Genomic DNA, 20,711 nt, shown 5'->3' with positions numbered 1-20,711 from the left:
GCAGCTGAAATGTTTAATACTACTTTTATAATCAATGCGCATCTTGGAATTATTATCAAATTGTATTTTGGTACAAGATTTTTGGATGGCTCAAGATATCCATAAGAAAAAAATTGCTTTATTTAATTAATTACAGTTGTTTACAGATTACAGATCCAAATTTGGTGTGTTTGTGCATTTTTTCGATGCTACCTTTCTAGCGTGAGTACTATGGTGAATATTTTGCAGACAATGGATCCAAAATTGGGATTGCCGTGGTTACATGTGCACTCAAAATCAGATTTTTATACGATTTCTCTTTGTCATAAATTTATTTAAGTGATACGCAAACAGCAAAGACATGGGATTTCTTTCTGTCTCGCTGAATACTCACATCAGATGTTGTGGTTGCGTGTCATTTAAATAAACTTTAAAGGTTGAGAAATCAGATGCAAATCAGATTTATGATTACGATGTAAACATATCCAGTGTTTTCAGTGAATAGATGGTAGCGATTCTTTTGTTATGGGAGTTTTTCTTGTCCTAAACGACGCCTGAAAACCATCTTTACTGATTGTGCATCTCCAAAAATCTGACTTACTTACTTTCCATCTTAACTTCCTGGACTCTTTGTAGAGACTAATAAGGTTTACTCTTGTGAATTATCAAGGCACTACCGTAGCTATAACTCTGGTTAGGTACAATAAATACAATGTAATAAGAGGCACCAGACGTGTTGTCAAAAGTAGATTTTCTTTTAGAGTTATGAAAGTGCAAAGTTGCAGGCAGCACCTTGTGGACGTTTGCATTCGACAGAGCAGTGGAGTTTGGACCCGGTGCCCCTTTGGAACACTTAAAAAGGTTTATAAAAATAGGTAAATATCATGTCAGAACATACTGCTGCAGCTGAGTCCATTCGTCCAGGCGGCCACAGAGGAATATCAAAAGTAAAGATAAAAATGGGTTGAATTTTGACCCATTTTTTTGACGATTTAATGCATTTGTGTGATAAGAAATAGTTCAAACCAGAAACGTTTTACAGTTTTACCCAGTTTGACGCCTGCCGTGGTTTTGGAAGTACATTTTTTCCATATACTTTTTAAAAATGTTAAATATGACGTACATAATGGAGGCTAACCAGTCCCTAACGCGCCAAAAAACACCTTAAACCTTAAAATGTGTTGAAACGTTTTGACAACTTTGCAGTTTGTAACGTTTCAGGGACAGATTTTCAATAAACTTATGGGTTTTGTGGTAATTAGTTTACCACAAAGCTCATTAGCCCAGAGAAAACTTTCAAACTTTTAATATATTTCTGAATTCTATGGGGGAGAATTAATGGGTAAAAGTAAAAATCCCCTTCATCTTAATTGACACTCAAAAATTCAAACACTAATTATTATATTGAATACTAAGAGTTGATGGAGTAATTAGCTGTGAGATAATCCAGTTAGAGTACATTCATAATTGAAAACTATATTGAAAACCTACAATAAAACACAATATACTTCCAGAAATGAACTGGCAGTGATATATCTCATGCTCACGAGTTGCCGGATTATTATTTAAATTTCATAAAGCTGGGAAAAATGTGTAAAAACAGAGTAAATTAGCTTAAACTACCAAAACTTCCAACCCATCTCACAAAACTGTGGTTGATATTCCTCTGCGACAGCGCCTTTGAAGATGTCTCCGCCCGTTTCTCACGGCGACAGTTTGTGCACGTTAAAAAACACAGCCGGCTCGTCCTGCTCGGCGCCATCTATCACGATGCTCGGGTGCGTCTCTTGCGCCGCCGCGGAGACGGTGGAGTTGGACAGCGGCGTGGCCCTGAAGTACGGCCCGTCCACCGACAGCAGCATCGGCGTCCCGGACCTGTTCAGGCTCTCCGCCATGGTCACGTGCGCCTCCTCCGGCGTCGTGCCCATGTCTTTGCTGTACTCCGACGGCGACTTCTTCTTCATCCGCTCGTAGCTCTTGTTCGGGTTCTCCGTGATGGTCTCGCTGTCCTGGAACCGCCCCAACAGCCAGACGAAGAACCCGAAGAGCACGAAGGCCGCCAGGCTCGGGATGAACGCCAAGCACTTGACGTCCAGGCTGGACCCGACGTAGCGGCTGTGCAGGATCATGTCCCGCTTGACGTAGCTCCGGTTGGTGCGCGGGTCGACGTTGCGGCAGCGCCAGGCGAAGGTCAGCGTGGAGTGGTTGAAGTTCACGAGGGTCTCCGGCTCCTCCACCGTGTAGATCTTCTCGCCGGGGCCCACGTACTGGCCGTACTCATAAGGCTGGTAGAAGATCTGGTTCTTCCACATGTTCAGGTCCAGGATCAGCACAAGGAAGATGATGCCGTAGTTGAACCACTTTCCTGAAACGAGAGGGAATTAGTCGCGCTAATTACATGCAAAAAAAAGAGCTTTCACAGCTGTTGCCAAACAGTACATTTACTTTGGCATCTCACGTTGTAGAACTTAAGATAATGTACCGTGTTTTCCGGACTATAAGTCGCACTGGAGTATAAGTCGCACCAGCCAAAAAATGCATAATAGAGAAGAAAAAAACATATATAAGTTGCACTGGAGTATGAAATGAGGTTGCAAGTGTGAAAATAACAAACAAAAAAAAATAATAATAAAATAACAAATAATATCACATATAAGTCGCTCTGGAGTATAAGTATATGTATATAAGTATAAAGTCGCAACCCGGCCAAAACTATGAAAAAATTTGCAACTTATAGTCGGAAAAATACGGTATACATTGGAAACCATTCAGTTCTGTCAGCCCGGTGTTCCTTCATCAGGCTTTAGTGGCAAATGATTATGATTTGACTGCAGAAATACTCAAGAGCTAAGAACAAGTTCAGAGGCGTTTTTGATTTTAACATTTTAAATTGACTTCCTGCTTTCACAGTATGAAAATCAAGCACCCCTCGTTTAAGACCTATTTCTGGCGTCTTTATTACACACGGAGCACTGCACTTTACATTTACCGCCCGAGGTGATTGGCCGAGTGTCAAAGATAGCAGACAGTGATTGGCTGAGGACGTCACAGGCTCAAGGAAGGAAATATAATCTTACACATATAGCTTCCATCCATCCATCCATCCATCTTCTGCCGCTTTATCCGGGGCCGGGTCGCGGGGGCAGCAGTCTGAGCAGGGACTCCCAGACTTCCTTCTCCCCAGACACTTCCTCTAACTCCTCCGGGGGGATCCCGAGGCGTTCCCAGGCCAGCCGAGAGACATAGTCTCTCCAGCGTGTCCTGGGTCTTCCCCGGGGCCTCTTCCCGGTGGGACATGCCTGAAACACCTCCCGAGGGAGGCGCCCAGGAGGCATCCGGAACAGATGCCCGAGCCACCTCAGCTGGCTCCTCTCGACGTGGAGGAGCAGCGGCTCTACTCCGAGCTCCCCCCGTGTGGCCGAGCTCCTCACCTTATCTCTAAGGGAGCGCCCAGCCACCCGGCGGAGGAAACTCATTTCGACCGCTTGTATCCGCGATCTTGTTCTTTCGGTCACTACCCAAAGCTCATGACCATAGGTGAGGGTAGGAACGTAGACCGACCGGTAAATAGAGAGCTTTGCCTTTCGGCTCAGCTCCCTCTTTACCACAACGGTCCGATGCAGCGACTGCATCACTGCAGCCGCTGCACCGATCCGCCTGTCGATCTCACGCTCCATCCTTCCCTCACTCGTGAACAAGACCCCGAGATACTTGAACTCCTCCACTTGGGGCAGGGACACCCCACCCACCTGGAGAGGGCAAGCCACCTTTTTCCGGTCGAGAACCATGGCCTCGGATTTGGAGGTGCTGATTCTCATCCCAGCCGCTTCACACTCGGCTGCAAACCGTCCCAGTGCATGTTGCAGGTCCGGGTTTGATGGAGCCATCAGGACAACATCGTCTGCAAACAGCAGAGATGAGATCCTGTGGTCCCCAAACCGGACCCCCTCCGACCCCTGACTGCGCCTAGAAATTCTGTCCATAAAAATTATGAACAGAACCGGTGACACAGGGCAGCCCTGGCGGAGTCCAACATGCACTGGGAACAGGTCTGACTTACTGCCGGCAATGCGAACACAGCTCCTGCTCCGGTCATACAGGGACCGGACAGCCCTGAGCAAAGGGCCCCGGACCCCGTACTCCCGGAGCACCCCCCAAAGGACACCCCGAGGGACACGGTCAAAAGCCTTCTCCAGATCCACAAAGCACATGTGGACTGGTTGGGCAAACTCCCATGAACCCTCGAGCACCCGATGGAGGGTATAGAGCTGGTCCAGTGTTCCACGACCGGGACGAAAACCACCCTGCTCCTCCTGAATCCGAGGTTCGACTATCGGTCGGATTCTCCTCTCCAGTACCTTGGAATAGACCTTACCCGGGAGGCTGAGGAGTGTGATCCCTCTGTAGTTGGAACACACCCTCCGGTCCCCCTTCTTGAACAGAGGGACCACCACCCCGGTCTGCCAGTCCAGAGGCACGGTCCCCGAACGCCACGCGATGTTGCAGAGACGTGTCAACCAAGACAGTCCTACAACATCCAGATACTTTAGGTACTCAGGGCGGATCTCATCCACCCCCGGAGCCCTGCCACCGAGGAGTTTGCGGACAACCTCAGTGACTTCAGCTTGGGTGATGGATGAGCCAGCCTCCGAGTCCCCGGTCTCTACTTCCTCTTCAGAAGACGTGACTGAGGGATTAAGGAGATCCTCAAAGTATTCCTTCCACCGTCCGACGACATCCCCAGTCGAGGTCAGCAGGCCTCCACCTTAAACGGTGTTTGTGAGACACTGCTTCCCCTTCCTGAGGCGCCGGACGGTTTGCCAGAATTTCTTTGGTGCCGACCGATAGTCCTCCTCCATGGCCTCCCCGAACTCCTCCCAGGCCCGGGTTTTTGCCTCTGCGACAGCACGAGCCGCGGCTCGCTTGGCCTGCCGATACCCGTCGATGACCTCCGGAGACCTACAAGCCAGAGTGGCCTGATAGGCCTCCTTCTTTAGTCTGACGGCATCCCTTACTTCCGGTGTCCACCACCGGGTTCGGGGGTTGCCGCCACGACAGGCACCGGAGACCTTGCGACCACAGCTCCGAGCAGCCGCATCAACAATGGAGGCGGAGAACATGGTCCACTCGGACTCAATGTCCCCAGCCTCCCCCGGGACATGGGAGAAGCTCTCCCGGAGGTGCGAGTTGAATACCCTACTGACAGAGGGCTCCACTAGACGTTCCCAACAGACCCTCACAATGCGCTTGGGTCTGCCAAGTCTGTCCGGCTTCCTCCTCCGCCAGCGGATCCAACTCACCACCAGGTGGTGATCGGTTGACAACTCTGCCCCTCTCTTCACCCGAGTGTCCAAGACACGCGGCCGGAGGTCTGATGACACGACAACTAAGTCGATCATTGACCTCCGGCCTAGGGTGTCCTGGTGCCACGTGCACTGATGGACACCCTTGTGCTTGAACATGGTGTTCGTCATGGACAATCCGTGGCTAGCACAGAAGTCCAATAACTGAACACCGCTCGGGTTCAGATCGGGGAAGCCGTTCTTCCCGATCACCCCTCTCCAGGTGTCACTGTCATTGCCCACGTGGGCGTTGAAGTCCCCCAGTAGAACAACGGAGTCCCCGGTCGGTGCACTGTCCAGTACCCCTCCCAAGGACTCCAAGAAGGCCGGGTACTCTGCACTGCTGTTCGGCCCGTAGGCCGCCACAACAGTGAGAGACCTGTCCCCCACCCGAAGGCGGAGGGACGCGACCCTCTCGTTCACCGGGGTAAACTCCAACACGTGGCGGCTGAGCTGAGGGGCTATCAGCAAGCCCACACCAGCCCGCCGCCTCTCCCCGCGGGCAACACCAGAGAAGTGGAGCGTCCAGCCCCTCTCGAGGAGATGGGTTCCAGAGCCCAAACTGTGCGTGGAGGTGAGGCCGACTATATCTAGTCGGTATCGCTCAACCTCCCGCACAAGCTCAGGCTCTTTCCCCCCCAGCGAGGTGACATTCCATGTCCCCAGAGTTAGTCTCTGTGTCTGGAGATCTGGTCGCCGAGGCCCCTGCCGTCGACTGCCGCCCAGATCTCTCTGCACCGGCCCCTTATGGATCCTCCTGCGGGTGGTGGGCCCACGGGAGGGCGGCCCCACGTCGCTCTTTCGGGCTGTGCCCGGCCGGGCCCCGTGGGGTAAGACCCGGCCACCAGGCGCTCGCCATGGAGCACCCATCCCAGGCCTGGCTCCAGGATGGGGCCCCGGTGACGCCGATCCGGGCGACGTGAACTGCCTTGATTGTGTCGTCGTCATAAGAGGCTTCTGAACCGATCTTTGTCTGACCCGTCACCTAGGACCTGTTTGCCTTGGGAGACCCTACAAGGGGCATGAAGCCCCCGACAACATAGCTCCCGGGATCATTCGGGCACTCAAACCCCCTCCACCACGTTAAGGTGTCGGTTCAAGGAGGAGACATATAGCTTCATAAATAAATATGTTTTAAGAGTGGATTTAAAAAGGTTAAAGAATGTGATTTACATATAGCTTCATAAATCACATTCTTTAACCTTTTTAAATCCACTCTTAAAACATATTTATTCAGACTGGCTTTTAACACTGTGTAATGTAGTGACACAGTTTGTTTTTACTTAGTTTTCCTGTTTTGTATTGCCTTGATTTTTATTGTGAAGCGATGTGATCACTTAAGGGCTCTATAATTAAAGGTTGGTTGATTGATCGATTGATTGATTGATTGATTGATATTTGACAATTATGACGCTCGTTATGTGACTTCTGGGAGTGATCGGATTATTGAAATGACATGTAAACCGTTGCATTCATGATTTCTGACTGACTGTTTTTGACATGAATTATGCAAAAAAAAAAGGACAAACTAATGTGGCAAAAACACAAATAAAATAAAAAATGTGAAAATCCTTTGAACCTTGTCTTCCAATAACAACAATTACGTTAAAAAACCCGCTTTTTAACCGAGACGCAATCGGATTTCGCTACAAACGGCAACAAATCTGATCTAATGATTGGGTTTTCTGATTCTTCTAGTTAACTGGCACGTTGACCCCGTCTCCTTCGGTCCACTCACGTCCCTCCTCACTTTTCACCCCCATTTTGCGCGGCTTTCCGTCCAAATCAAACTAATGGGGCCAAATATTAAGCTCAATGTTCCCCGTCACTCGGTTATGTCCTCCAGATATCCGCAGTACGTGACGAGATACTCCTCCTCCTTCTCAACGACGGGCCGGTAATAAGCTTTTAGTTAAACCAATCACGTCGTACTACGGCTATTTCCATAATGTTTAACGGCCACGCAACGCATTAGGGTTAACGACCTCTGGAGAGTCGCTGAGCGTTTCCGTGGCGCTACACGTCGTAAAGGAACGAGGCTTTACTGCTGCCGTGCACGAGCCGGGACGACCGTAGATGCAAGGACAGGGGCTTTCACTATTATTACCTTTTTAATGTTTGAGCCCATATAAGTTCGGCTGTGAAGAGGACACTTCTACTACCCCCAGTTTAATTATGTATAATGGAGCTCAACAGTGAAAAGGGCCCTTCATTTTCCCCATGGACTTACTTCCTATAGATTACTAAACATTCAGATGAAGTTTCACATGTGTTTTTAAGACTGAAAACACAGTTACCACAGAGCTGGTTTACCTCCTTTGTGCCTGTAAAGTACATGTTCATACGAGTGTGGATTTTCCTTTTAGATGTTTTCCATGAATACACCATGTCATCTTTGTGCCATCATTACATTCTACCGTGGGCTTCAGTCACATGACTTTTCCCTCTGGATATATATACAAATATATATTTTTATCCAGGAACTAATCATTTTAGTAATTGATGAATCTAGTGATTATTTCTTTAATGAATTGATGACCTGAGAAACACCTGATGGAAAATACTTACAGACAAATGTCATCAATTACACACATTTTAATTTTTCCATTTCTTGTGACATTTTGATGACATGTCTCACCACATGGCACGAGTCGGAGCCGTTCATATATTCACAGATAATAATATTTATAATTGATTAGTTACGATTCCCTTGTTTCAGCCCTCGTCTAAATCGTTGTAATCAAATATGAATCCGTAAAGGACTCTGTTATTAAAATTATAATTTCAAAATGTTAATACAATTAGCTTCTGAGGAAACAACTGTTTTTGGCAAATGAAATGATACAAAAACCTCTTGAACAACACATTATTTACCTGGCACATATTTTACATTTTAAATCACACAAATATAAAGTGCACACGGCAGTGCTTAATTATTCCACTTTTATATTCAAAAACATTCGGATGCAGCGCTGTGAGAAGTGATGACATCACCACATCAGCACAGAGGATAAAGCTCAAGACAGAAGCACCTGCCTGTGTCACATCCTCCACACACACATGACACACATGACACACACATGACACACATGACACACATGACACACACATGACACACATGACACACACATGACACACACATGACACACATGACACACACATGACACACACATGACACACATGACACACACATGACACACACATGACACACACATGACACACACATGACACACACATGACACACACATGACACACATGACACACACATGACACACACACATGACACATGACACACACACACACATGACACACACACACACATGACACACACACATGACACACATGACACACATGACACACACATGACACACATGACACACATGACACACACATGACACACACATGACACACATGACACACACATGACACACATGACACACACATGACACACATGACACACATGACACACACATGACACACACATGACACACATGACACACACATGACACACATGACACACATGACACACACATGACACACACATGACACACATGACACACACATGACACACATGACACACACATGACACACATGACACACACATGACACACACATGACACACACATGACACACATGACACACATGACACACATGACACACACATGACACACACACACACACACACACACACACACATGACACACACACATGACACATGACACACACACACACACATGACACACACACACACACATGACACACACACATGACACACACACACACATGACACACACACATGACACACACACACATGACACACACACATGACACATGACACACACACACACACACATGACACACACATGACACACACACATGACACACACACACACACACATGACACACACACATGACACATGACACACACACACACACACACACACACACACACATGACACACACACACATGACACACACATGACACACACACATGACACATGACACACACACATGACACACACACATGACACACATGACACACATGACACACACACATGACACACACACATGACACATGACACACACACACATGACACACACACATGACACACATGACACACACACACACACACACACACATGACACACACACATGACACATGACACACACACACATGACACACATGACACACACACACACACACACACATGACACACACACACACACACACACACATGACACACACACACATGACACACACACACATGACACACATGACACACACATGACACACATGGCACACACTCATGACACACACATGACACACACACACACATGACACACACATGACACACATGACACACACACATGACACACACACACACACACATGACACACACACATGACACATGACACACACACATGACACACACACACACACACACACACACATGACACACACACACACACACACACACACACATGACACACACACACATGACACACACGACACACACACACATGACACACACACACACACACACACATGACACACACACACACACACATGACACACACACACACACACACACACATGACACACACACACACATGACACACACACACACACACACACACATGACACATGACACACACACATGACACACACACACACACACACACATGACACACACACACACACACACACACACATGACACACACACACATGACACACACGACACACACACACATGACACACACACACACACACACACATGACACACACACACACACACATGACACACACACACACACACACATGACACACACACACACATGACACACACACACACACACACACACACACTCACACACTCATATTATAAATGCACACACAGGTTTACCCATCATGCTCCCGCTCGTGCCGGTGGGAGCGGGGACACTGGAGCAGCCGGGCGTGTACAATGATCACCGCATACAGAGAAATAGGCCACACTTTGTCTCCCGTCTGGATATTTTTACATTCTGGTGCATTTCCCCTGCGCCACATCAGTTATCCACCGCCGCCGTTTGGTACGTGTCGTGTTGTGTTGTGTCGTGTTGTGTCGTGTACAGGCGGAACGATGGACGCTCTTGTGTTTTTGCCATAATCCTAAATATGATCCGTAGTAAAACATTGACCTTTATCGTTTCATTAGTCTTAGCAGGGGGTTTCCATAGCTGCAGTTGTATTTTAGTGGTAATACTGCGGGAAATCTATACCTTTTGTGTCTTAAAACGTGAAATGATTTGGAGACGGCATTATTTAAAGATAAATCGATAAAGACTACGAGTTACTGATATAAATGTATGAATGGATTGTAATAATGCTTCTAAACACGGGCACAAACACTACAAAACTGGGACAAAACTGGACTAAAGCTGGACTAAAGCTGGACTAAACCTGGACTAAAGCTGGACTAAGCCTGGACTAAAACTGGACTAAAACTGGACTAAAGCTGGACTAAAACTGGACTAAAGCTGGACTAAAGCTGGACTAAAGCCTGGAGTAATCCCGGACTAAACCCGGACTAATCCTGGACTAATGCTGGACTAATCCTGGACTAATCCTGGACTAAACCTGGACTAAACCTGGACTAAACCTGGACTAATCCTGGACTAATCCTGGACTAATCCTGGACTAATCCTGGACTAAACCTGGACTAAACCTGGACTAATCCTGGACTAATCCTGGACTAATCCTGGACTAATCCTGGACTAAACCTGGACTAAACCTGGACTAATCCTGGACTAATCCTGGACTAATCCTGGACTAATCCTGGACTAAACCTGGACTAAACCTGGACTAATCCTGGACTAATCCTGGACTAATCCTGGACTAATCCTGGACTAATCCTGGACTAAACCTGGACTAAATTTGGACTAATCCTGGACTAATCCTGGACTAAACCTGGACTAAACCTGGACTAAACCTGGACTAAACCTGGACTAATCCTGGACTAAACCTGGACTAAACCTGGACTAATCCTGGACTAATCCTGGACTAAACCTGGACTAAATTTGGACTAATCCTGGACTAAACCTGGACTAAACCTGGACTAAACCTGGACTAGAACAGTTGCAAACCAAGATTAAGATTAAGGTTCATTTATTGTCCCCCGTTTTGACCCGTCCTTCTCAGGATTTTACCTTCATCAGGTCTTGACAAAAATGAATGCATAAATAAGTCCTTGCGTTGTGTCCATTAACAACATTCAGACGATATTTTCACAAGGCATCAGAATGTGCTGAAGTGATATACCTGTAAATGTTTTGTTCGAGGTTCAAATATCACACAAAACATGAATGAACCATGAAATGTACCACTTATTATCCCTTTATACCCTTGTTTGGGGAGAGTTCATGTTTTAATGGTTTTATATACTAGATATAGACTAGATATTCCAATGTTGTATGTCTCCAAAACAACATTGTTTTATTATAAAGGTTTCTATAGATCTAAAAGGCTGACGGGGGAAGCCAGAGCCCAGAGGAGAAACATGCAAACTCTGCACAAAACATTACTTTGATATTATTACCAATCTTTATATGAGCGGGTTTGCAAGTGTCTTTATTCTTCTCCCATTGGTTCTGTTCCCCGTTGTATTTTAAACCCCATGTTACAGTTATTTCCATGTTTTTAACCAAATAATTAATACAGAAACACATGTTAAACTGGTTTAAATGTAATACTAGGCTTTGGATGTTTTAAATTGCAGTATTTCTGACCCGTGTTGCAGTAATTCAGTTGTACCCGTGAGCGTGTTTTACAATCGTGATCCTGCTTCTTGAGACGTTACCGTAAACGCGGCGGCTGTTGTACCTGTGATGTGAATGTGGTACTCGTCTTTAAAGATCCGTTTGCAGAGCGGCAGTTTGAGCTTGACGTGATTGGTGGACAACCCGGGAAGATTCATGTCCAGATCGCCCATAAAGTGTGGGAACTCCCAGTCCTGAAAACACAAGACGCACTCAAATTATACTACGTCAGAATACTTTGTTTACTCTGATCGTTTACTGTGGGTGGAAGTCAATTCGGGGGCGGGCGTTTCCTCGTGTCGTCCCTCACTGTGTTATTCTAATTCCACAAACGAAATGAGACGTCCTGATGCTTTTCCTCGAACAAATACCGTATTTTCCAGACTATAAGTTGCACCTTTTTCATAGTTTGGCCGACGCGCGACTTATACTCCAGTGATATTATTTGTTATTTTCACACTGGCAACAGCATTTCACATCTTGATTATTTTCACACTGACAACCACAAGAGGGCGCTCTAGGCTCCAAGCGACGCAGAAGAAGAATCTGCACATCCTCTTCCTCTGGAGTTTGTGGAGTTGTTTAGAAGTGACACAGAGGAAGAAGAATTCAATGGATTTAGTGATTTGGGGTAAAACTGATGCTTTGGTAAACTTGTTAGCATGTTCTTTATGCTATAGTTATCTGAATAACTGTTAATATGTTACGTTAACATACCAGACACTTACCACAGTTCTGTCTGTGCCTCATGTAGCTGAAGGTGTTAGCATTAGCGTTAGCATACGTACACCTATTCACCATGTTCTCTAATCTGTTATTATTTTAAATTGAATTTCAAGATCAAATGTCTGTTCTTGGTTTTGGATTTCATCAAATACATTTCCCCAAAGATACGACTTATACTCCAGTGCGACTTATATGTTTTTTCTTCTCTATTATGCATTTTTTGGCTGGTGTTTGAGGTCCGTAAAACCCAGAAAATACGGTACAGTCGTTTCTGTTTCCAGTTGATAGTTTGACATATGTTCAGTGTCTAAACTGGAACACATCCCTCTCGACTACTGATTCGGGACAAGGATTTAGAAGAACCATTCACAAAAATCATATCAAATTGTAAATAAAAAACAGCTGTACAAGATCCTTTTGTATAAAGACTTGAAACTCAAAGCACAGAACCTGGACTTGACTTGGATTTGTGTGGATTTGACCACAGACCTACAGCAAAACAAGAACTTGATCCCAAAACTCCATTTCGACTGTGCAATTTGACAGCATTGTCGTTTTAGTCAATATAATAAAGCACTTTTGCTGTCACATCTAATCACATTTTGGAACTACATCTAAAAATAGTGGCAAAATTGGCTCGCCACACTGATAAAACGACTCGCGGGTGAGACAATTCCCTTTTAAAACGTCCCCAAATCGTCTTCAAATGTGTTTCTACCATGAGCTTTGTGAAGACGGAAACAGCGTCGAGCAGTTTTGCAAAAGCACGTTTGAAAATACAACGTTTGCAATTCGATTTTCACAATTTTTAAGCCAAATTGTACTGGACAGCGCACCTTTTAAACACGCCCAGAAGCAATAACACACTAAACACACTAAGCATCCCATGCATTTTAGGACTTTCCGCTGCATTAATCCAGCACGTATCCTCCCGCGATCGAGAGGTCCGCGAGTCCGTTACGGTAACAACTCGACGATGCCCCTCCCCTTGGACATTAATTAAGACTTCTTGCACGATCCCTGAGCTCAAATATCAGTTGCACCGTAGCACTAAAAGGCATCATGGCATTTACAGCGTGAACTTTTGCTTGAATAACGAGCCTTTTTTCCCCCTCCATGTGTCTTGGAACGGGAAGAGCGAAACCGCAGCGGAAACGGCGGTGTATGTAAATGCACACGGAGGATTAAAAGGGTAGAAGACATCGCAGGGATGAAATATGCAAACCGCACTGTAGCTCTGAGGGGAAAACCACACGGGTCATTATTCCCGAGTATTAATTAGAAGTATGTTTTCTCAGGGATCACATTTTCTCTCGTTTTTTTTTTTTTTTTTTCGTCGTCCACACGTCCGGACCGTTACCTGCAGTTAGAAGCGAGAAATTAAACGTGTAACTTTTCCGGTCGGTCAGGTGCGTGTGCTGTTGCTTTACCGGCCTGGAATGTTTCGCAGTGTGGCATTAAACATGGCCTGTCTGCCTTTACATTTGTTCTGTTATGCGTTCATATTGGTAGATGAAATGCGCTTAGAAACACGCATTCTCTACGGTGGACGGGTCTGACCTGTAACGTGGCCTGCTCGTCTCCATGGCGATAGACAGTGTTGGACTTGAACGAAAGTTAATGAACGCGTTCATAATTTTGGTGAACGTGAACTGAACGAACGGTATTACTGCTGAAGAACGATAATATGAACGCGTTCATTCTGGTGTCTGTGAACTGCAACTTCGTTCTTTTTATTTTCGTTCAATAAGGTGTCAGATTTCTAGAGACTTCCAGGTGAAAAACGCACCGTTAAGTTGCCCAAAAAGAGCCTGTGTCTGGCAAGTGTGAGAGCTCCAGAGTTGTAGAGGCGATAAATTGCGGAGACAGAGATTTTGCGCGTCGCACCGCACTGCGCATACGCATCAAAACAAAAAGCAGCATGGACACGACCGCAACGTGTCGTCAACAGAGCAGCAACGATTCGCCTGCTACGACCATTTACGTGAGTTTTATGATAAGGTCGTTGAGGATGGGAACAATCTAACATTTCTGTGCAAACTTTGCCCAGCAAGTTTTCCCTCATGTTTTTGAGAATATACTGTGGGGCTGAAAGCAGCAACTGCTGCTAGTGTTGTGCTGAATGGACAGCAACACATGGGGGAAGTCTGTCCCTTCAATGTGAAGGTAAATCCTGGTTGTGTAAGGATTCAAAATTGGATATGAAGATGAAATCTGACACATATTTTCAGCAATAAACTAATAAAATAATTGCTGCCTGTGGTTGTATTTGGGCTGTGGAAATAATTTAGAACAATTATTGCATAATATTGAAAAAAATAACTGAACTAGTTCATTTTTTGGAGCTGTGAACTTAGTTCAAAATTTTGAATTATGAACTATGAACTGAACTAGTTCATGTAGACAGTGAACTTTCCCAACACTGGCGATAGATATATTTCATGGCGTAGTGTGGGACATTCCAGGCAAAGCAATGGCACATGCATCAGAGGTGGTGGGTACTTGGTTACTGGTACATTTACTTCTGTTACTTTTGAGGAAATTGTAAATTGCAATAGTTTTCAGACAATACTATACTTTTACTTCTACTCGAGTACCGTATTTTCTGGACTATAAGTCGCACTTTTTTTCATAGTTTTGGCCGGGGTATGACTTATATTTATACTTATTTACTTATACTCAGAAGCGACTTAAATGTGATATTATTTGTTATTTTCGCACTTGCAACCGCATCTCATACTCCAGTGCTACTTATATGTTTTTTTCTTCTCAGTTGTGCATTTTTTGGCTGGTGCGACTTATATTCCAGTACGACTTATACTCCGGTGCGACTTATAGTCCGGAAAATACAGTAATATTTAATTTGAAGTAGGTACTCTAACATGAGCCACAGCATGCACTAGCATCACATGTAGCGCTCCTCATTCCCCACAAACCCCATGACCGACGCGCTTATTTCCATGACGACGGGCCTCAAACTTATCGAGCCTGGTGCTGTACGCGCTGGTCTTCTGGGAAAAGCACCACGAGGACGATGTTAAATGCTTTGAACATTTGTGCTTCGTACTTTTGGATATAAATTATGATTGTATTTTCTGTCTTTGGGAAAAAACACCAGAATCTGACCATTTATGATGTTTTGTCTCTCAGATTGCCTCACTAATGAATCAAACTTCAAATACATTTTACCTCCAGAGGGTTACTCGGCAGTACTTTCTCCAAATACTTTTTAACACTCACTTGAATAATTCTAGTCGCTACTTTTGTTGTTTATTATTTAAATCACATTTACACTATTAGTTCCACTCAAATCTATGTAAAAAGAGTCAGTCGTTTCAGTAAAACCGAAGACGAGCACTTTTACTTTTACATGATTGTGTTCTGGGCTCGGTCATGTAGGACTAAAAACAATTCATCCAAAAATGGTGACGAGTTAAAAGTTTGAACAATAATTATAGTCCTATTCTGATCATCGTAACTATTATCTGGACTAAAACAGACTCTAAAACACATGTTAAAATACCTTTTTTAGTTTATTGCCATTTCAGTGATCAAAATTCTCAGTGCAACATAAAACAATGATCAAAAATGAAGCAAAATATATCAAGTAAGGCATTAAAGAAAAACAATTTAAATTTACTAATAAGTAAGCCATTTTCATCAATAATCCACTTTATTTGTCATTATTCCAGCCTTCAGTCGCCATATTTCAGCCTTTATTTGATCGATTTAAATCATTACTGAAAATATTGGAAACAGTATTATTCATAAACTAACTCCTGTGATTGTCTTAACGTGATGATACTTTCAGCCGTACAAACTGTTGAATAAATATAGACAAAGATAATATAGAACTGATGTCACAATATTCACCTGCTACTTGGTTCATTACAGTAAACAAATACATTTTAACACCTTCCACTTCAGCCAGTGTCATATTAGACAGCGGTTTTGTAGTTATAATGTGTTATTTATGATATAGTACGCTTTTATATGTACGGGGAGACATTAAACAAGAAAAATAGCCAGGAAACGTCATCGATTTACACAGAAAGCCAAATGCCACACTATGGTATTATCACCTTATAATTGGCTTGGAAATGGCGTGTGTCATGTTATTTGTGAATCTACAAAGCATAAATATGTTGTAAACAGTGTCTTAAGGCAGTGTTTCGCAACCAGGGGTACGCGAGCTCTTGGAATTGGATTCAAATGTCAAAAGAAGGGGAAACCGAATTATAAGGTTTTGGGCATCAATAGCATTAAAACAAGGAGATATAGTTGAATTAATTGGCAACATACTCGCATCAGGGGTAAATAGACAAAGCTAGTGCTGCTTGTGACAAAAAAATTGGAAATTACTCAAAATATTTGTATCAGAATTGTCAATTTTGTGGCATTAAAAAACAATACAATTCCCATTCTTATTCCATCAAATCATTTATTCTCACTGTGCCGGCGTGGGCTGGACCATTGCGCTATTTTAATACAAAATGACAATTATTTTCTAAATGAGAGAGAAAAATAGCTCCGTGTGAAGTAATTACTGGTCAGCGCAGTCATGGGCCCGTCTTTAAAAATAATAAATGGTTCCGGTAAACAAAAGCAGAAATCATGTTCCGTGGTTGGTCTAATAAGCATTACCAGGGGAGTTCTAATGGAGCTGTTCCAGGCTGTGGTCAAGTGCATTTGTAACACTAACACAAGGCGCTGCACTGCACAGGGTCAGGGACTGCAGTATGTAGTACAGACATGCAGTATGTAGTACAGACATGCAGTATGTAGTACAGACATGCAGTATGTAGTACAGACATGCAGTATGTAGTACAGACATGCAGTATGTAGTACAGACATGCAGTATGTAGTACAGACATGCAGTATGTAGTACAGACATGCAGTATGTAGTACAGACATGCAGTATGTAGTACAGACATGCAGTATGTAGTACAGACATGCAGTATGTAGTACAGACATGCAGTATGTAGTACAGACATGCAGTATGTAGTACAGACATGCAGTATGTAGTACAGACATGCAGTATGTAGTACAGACATGCAGTACAGACATGCAGTATGTAGTACAGACATGCAGTATGTAGTACAGACATGCAGTATGTAGTACAGACATGCAGTATGTAGTACAGACATGCAGTATGTAGTACAGACATGCAGTACAGACATGCAGTATGTAGTACAACATGCAGTATGTAGTACAGACATGCAGTATGTAGTACAGACATGCAGTATGTAGTACAGACATGCAGTATGTAGTACAGACATGCAGTATGTAGTACAGACATGCAGTATGTAGTACAGACATGCAGTATGTAGTACAGACATGCAGTATGTAGTACAGACATGCAGTATGTAGTACAGACATGCAGTATGTAGTACAGACATGCAGTATGTAGTACAGACATGCAGTATGTAGTACAGACATGCAGTATGTAGTACAGACATGCAGTATGTAGTACAGACATGCAGTACAGACATGCAGTATGTAGTACAGACATGCAGTATGTAGTACAGACATGCAGTATGTAGTACAGACATGCAGTATGTAGTACAGACATGCAGTATGTAGTACAGACATGCAGTACAGACATGCAGTATGTAGTACAACATGCAGTATGTAGTACAGACATGCAGTATGTAGTACAGACATGCAGTATGTAGTACAGACATGCAGTATGTAGTACAGACATGCAGTACAGACATGCAGTATGTAGTACAACATGCAGTATGTAGTACAGACATGCAGTATGTAGTACAGACATGCAGTATGTAGTACAGACATGCAGTACAGACATGCAGTATGTAGTACAACATGCAGTATGTAGTACAGACATGCAGTATGTAGTACAGACATGCAGTATGTAGTACAAACATGCTGTATGTAGTACAGACATGCTGTATGTAGTACAGACATGCAGTATGTAGTACAGACATGCAGTATGTAGTACAGACATGCAGTATGTAGTACAGACATGCAGTATGTAGTACACAGACATGCAGTATGTTGTACACAGACATGCAGTATGTAGTACAGACATGCAGTATGTAGTACAGACATGCAGTATGTAGTACAGACATGCAGTATGTAGTACAGACATGCAGTATGTAGTACAGACATGCAGTATGTAGTACAGACATGCAGTATGTAGTACAGACATGCAGTACAGACATGCAGTATGTAGTACAGACATGCAGTATGTAGTACAGACATGCAGTATGTAGTACAGACATGCAGTATGTAGTACAGACATGCAGTATGTAGTACAGACATGCTGTATGTAGTACAGACATGCAGTATGTAGTACAGACATGCAGTATGTAGTACAGACATGCAGTATGTAGTACAGACATGCAGTATGTAGTACACAGACATGCAGTATGTTGTACACAGACATGCAGTATGTAGTACAGACATGCAGTATGTAGTACAGACATGCAGTATGTAGTACAGACATGCAGTATGTAGTACAGACATGCAGTATGTAGTACAGACATGCAGTATGTAGTACAGACATGCAGTATGTAGTACACAGACATGCAGTATGTAGTACACAGACATGCAGTATGTAGTACACAGACATGCAGTATGTAGTACACAAACATGCAGTATGTAGTACAGACATGCAGTATGTAGTACAGACATGCAGTATGTAGTACAGACATGCAGTATGTAGTACACAGACATGCAGTATGTAGTACACAGACATGCAGTATGTAGTACAGACATGCAGTATGTAGTACAGACATGCAGTATGTAGTACACAGACATGCAGTATGTAGTACAGACATGCAGGAGTGAAGACACTAAAGGAGTACCAGGGACAAACGGGGACTAAACCCAGACTAAATCAGGACTAAATCAGGACTAAACCAGGACTAAACCAGGGCTAAACCAGGGCTAAACCAGGACTAAACCAGGACTAAACCAGGACTAAACCAGGACTAAACCAGGACTAAACCAGGGCTAAAACAGGACTAAACCAGGACTAAACCGGGACTAAACCAGGACTAAACCAGGACTAAACGAGGGCTAAACCAGGGACAAACGGGGAGTAAACCCAGACTAAACCAGGGCTAAACCAGGACTAAACCAGGACTAAACCAGGACTAAACCAGGACTAAAACAGGGCTAAAACAGGACTAAACCAGGGCTAAAACGGGACTAAACCAGGACTAAACCAGGACTAAACCAGGGCTAAACCAGGACTAAACCAGGGCTAAACCAGGGCCAAATCAGGGCTAAACCAGGGCTAAACCAGGGCTAAACCAGGACTAAACCAGGACCAAACCAGGGCTAAACCAGGGCCAAATCAGGGCTAAACCAGGGCTAAACCAGGGCTAAACCAGGACTTACCAGGACTGAACCAGGGCCAAACTGGGACTAAACCAGGGCCAAACTGGGGCTAAACTAGAACTAAACCAGGGACAAACCGGGACTAAACCAGGGACAAACCGGGACTAAACCAGGGACAAACCGGGACTAAATCAGGCTGTAACCAGGCGCAAACCAGGACTAAACCAGGATTAAAACAGGACTAATCCAGGACCAAACCAGGGCCAAACCAGGATTGAACCAGGATTAAACCAGGGCTAAACCAGGACTAAACCAGGGACAAACTGGGACTAAACAAGGATTTAACCTGGACTGAACCAGGGCCAAACTGGGACTAAACCAGGGCCAAACTGGGGCTAAACCAGAGCTAAATCAGGGCCAAACCGGGAATAAACCAGGGCCAGACTGGAACTAAACAAGGGCCAAACTGAGACTAAACTAGGCCCAAAACGGGACTAAACCAGGTTCAAACCAGGACTTAAACCAGGACTAAACCAAGGCCAAACCAGGCTCAAACC

At 44.4% G+C, this 20,711-nt stretch overlaps 1 protein-coding gene across 1 annotated transcript in view; it reads right to left on the bottom strand.

Moving 5' to 3' along the window:
* Positions 1-1,509: 1,509 nt before the first annotated feature.
* Positions 1,510-20,711, bottom strand: part of tmem117 (transmembrane protein 117) — a 131,446-nt gene continuing 112,244 nt past the window's right edge. Inside the window, exons 7-8 of the mRNA XM_072435890.1 lie at positions 12,185-12,314; positions 1,510-2,344 (exon numbers count right to left, since the gene is read on the bottom strand). Of these exons, the coding sequence (XP_072291991.1) occupies positions 1,683-2,344; positions 12,185-12,314 (792 nt within the window). The 3' untranslated portion in view covers positions 1,510-1,682. The remainder of the gene's footprint in view (positions 2,345-12,184; positions 12,315-20,711) is intronic.

The sequence above is a fragment of the Eucyclogobius newberryi genome, unplaced genomic scaffold (genome assembly GCF_026437365.1).
Source record: "Eucyclogobius newberryi isolate DKJ021-1_F unplaced genomic scaffold, fEucNew1.0.hap1 SCAF_7, whole genome shotgun sequence".
Taxonomy (NCBI): Eukaryota; Metazoa; Chordata; class Actinopteri; order Gobiiformes; family Gobiidae; genus Eucyclogobius; species Eucyclogobius newberryi.
The sequence above is the reverse complement of the archived record's forward strand: the minus strand, read 5'-3'. Positions and strand labels throughout refer to the sequence as shown.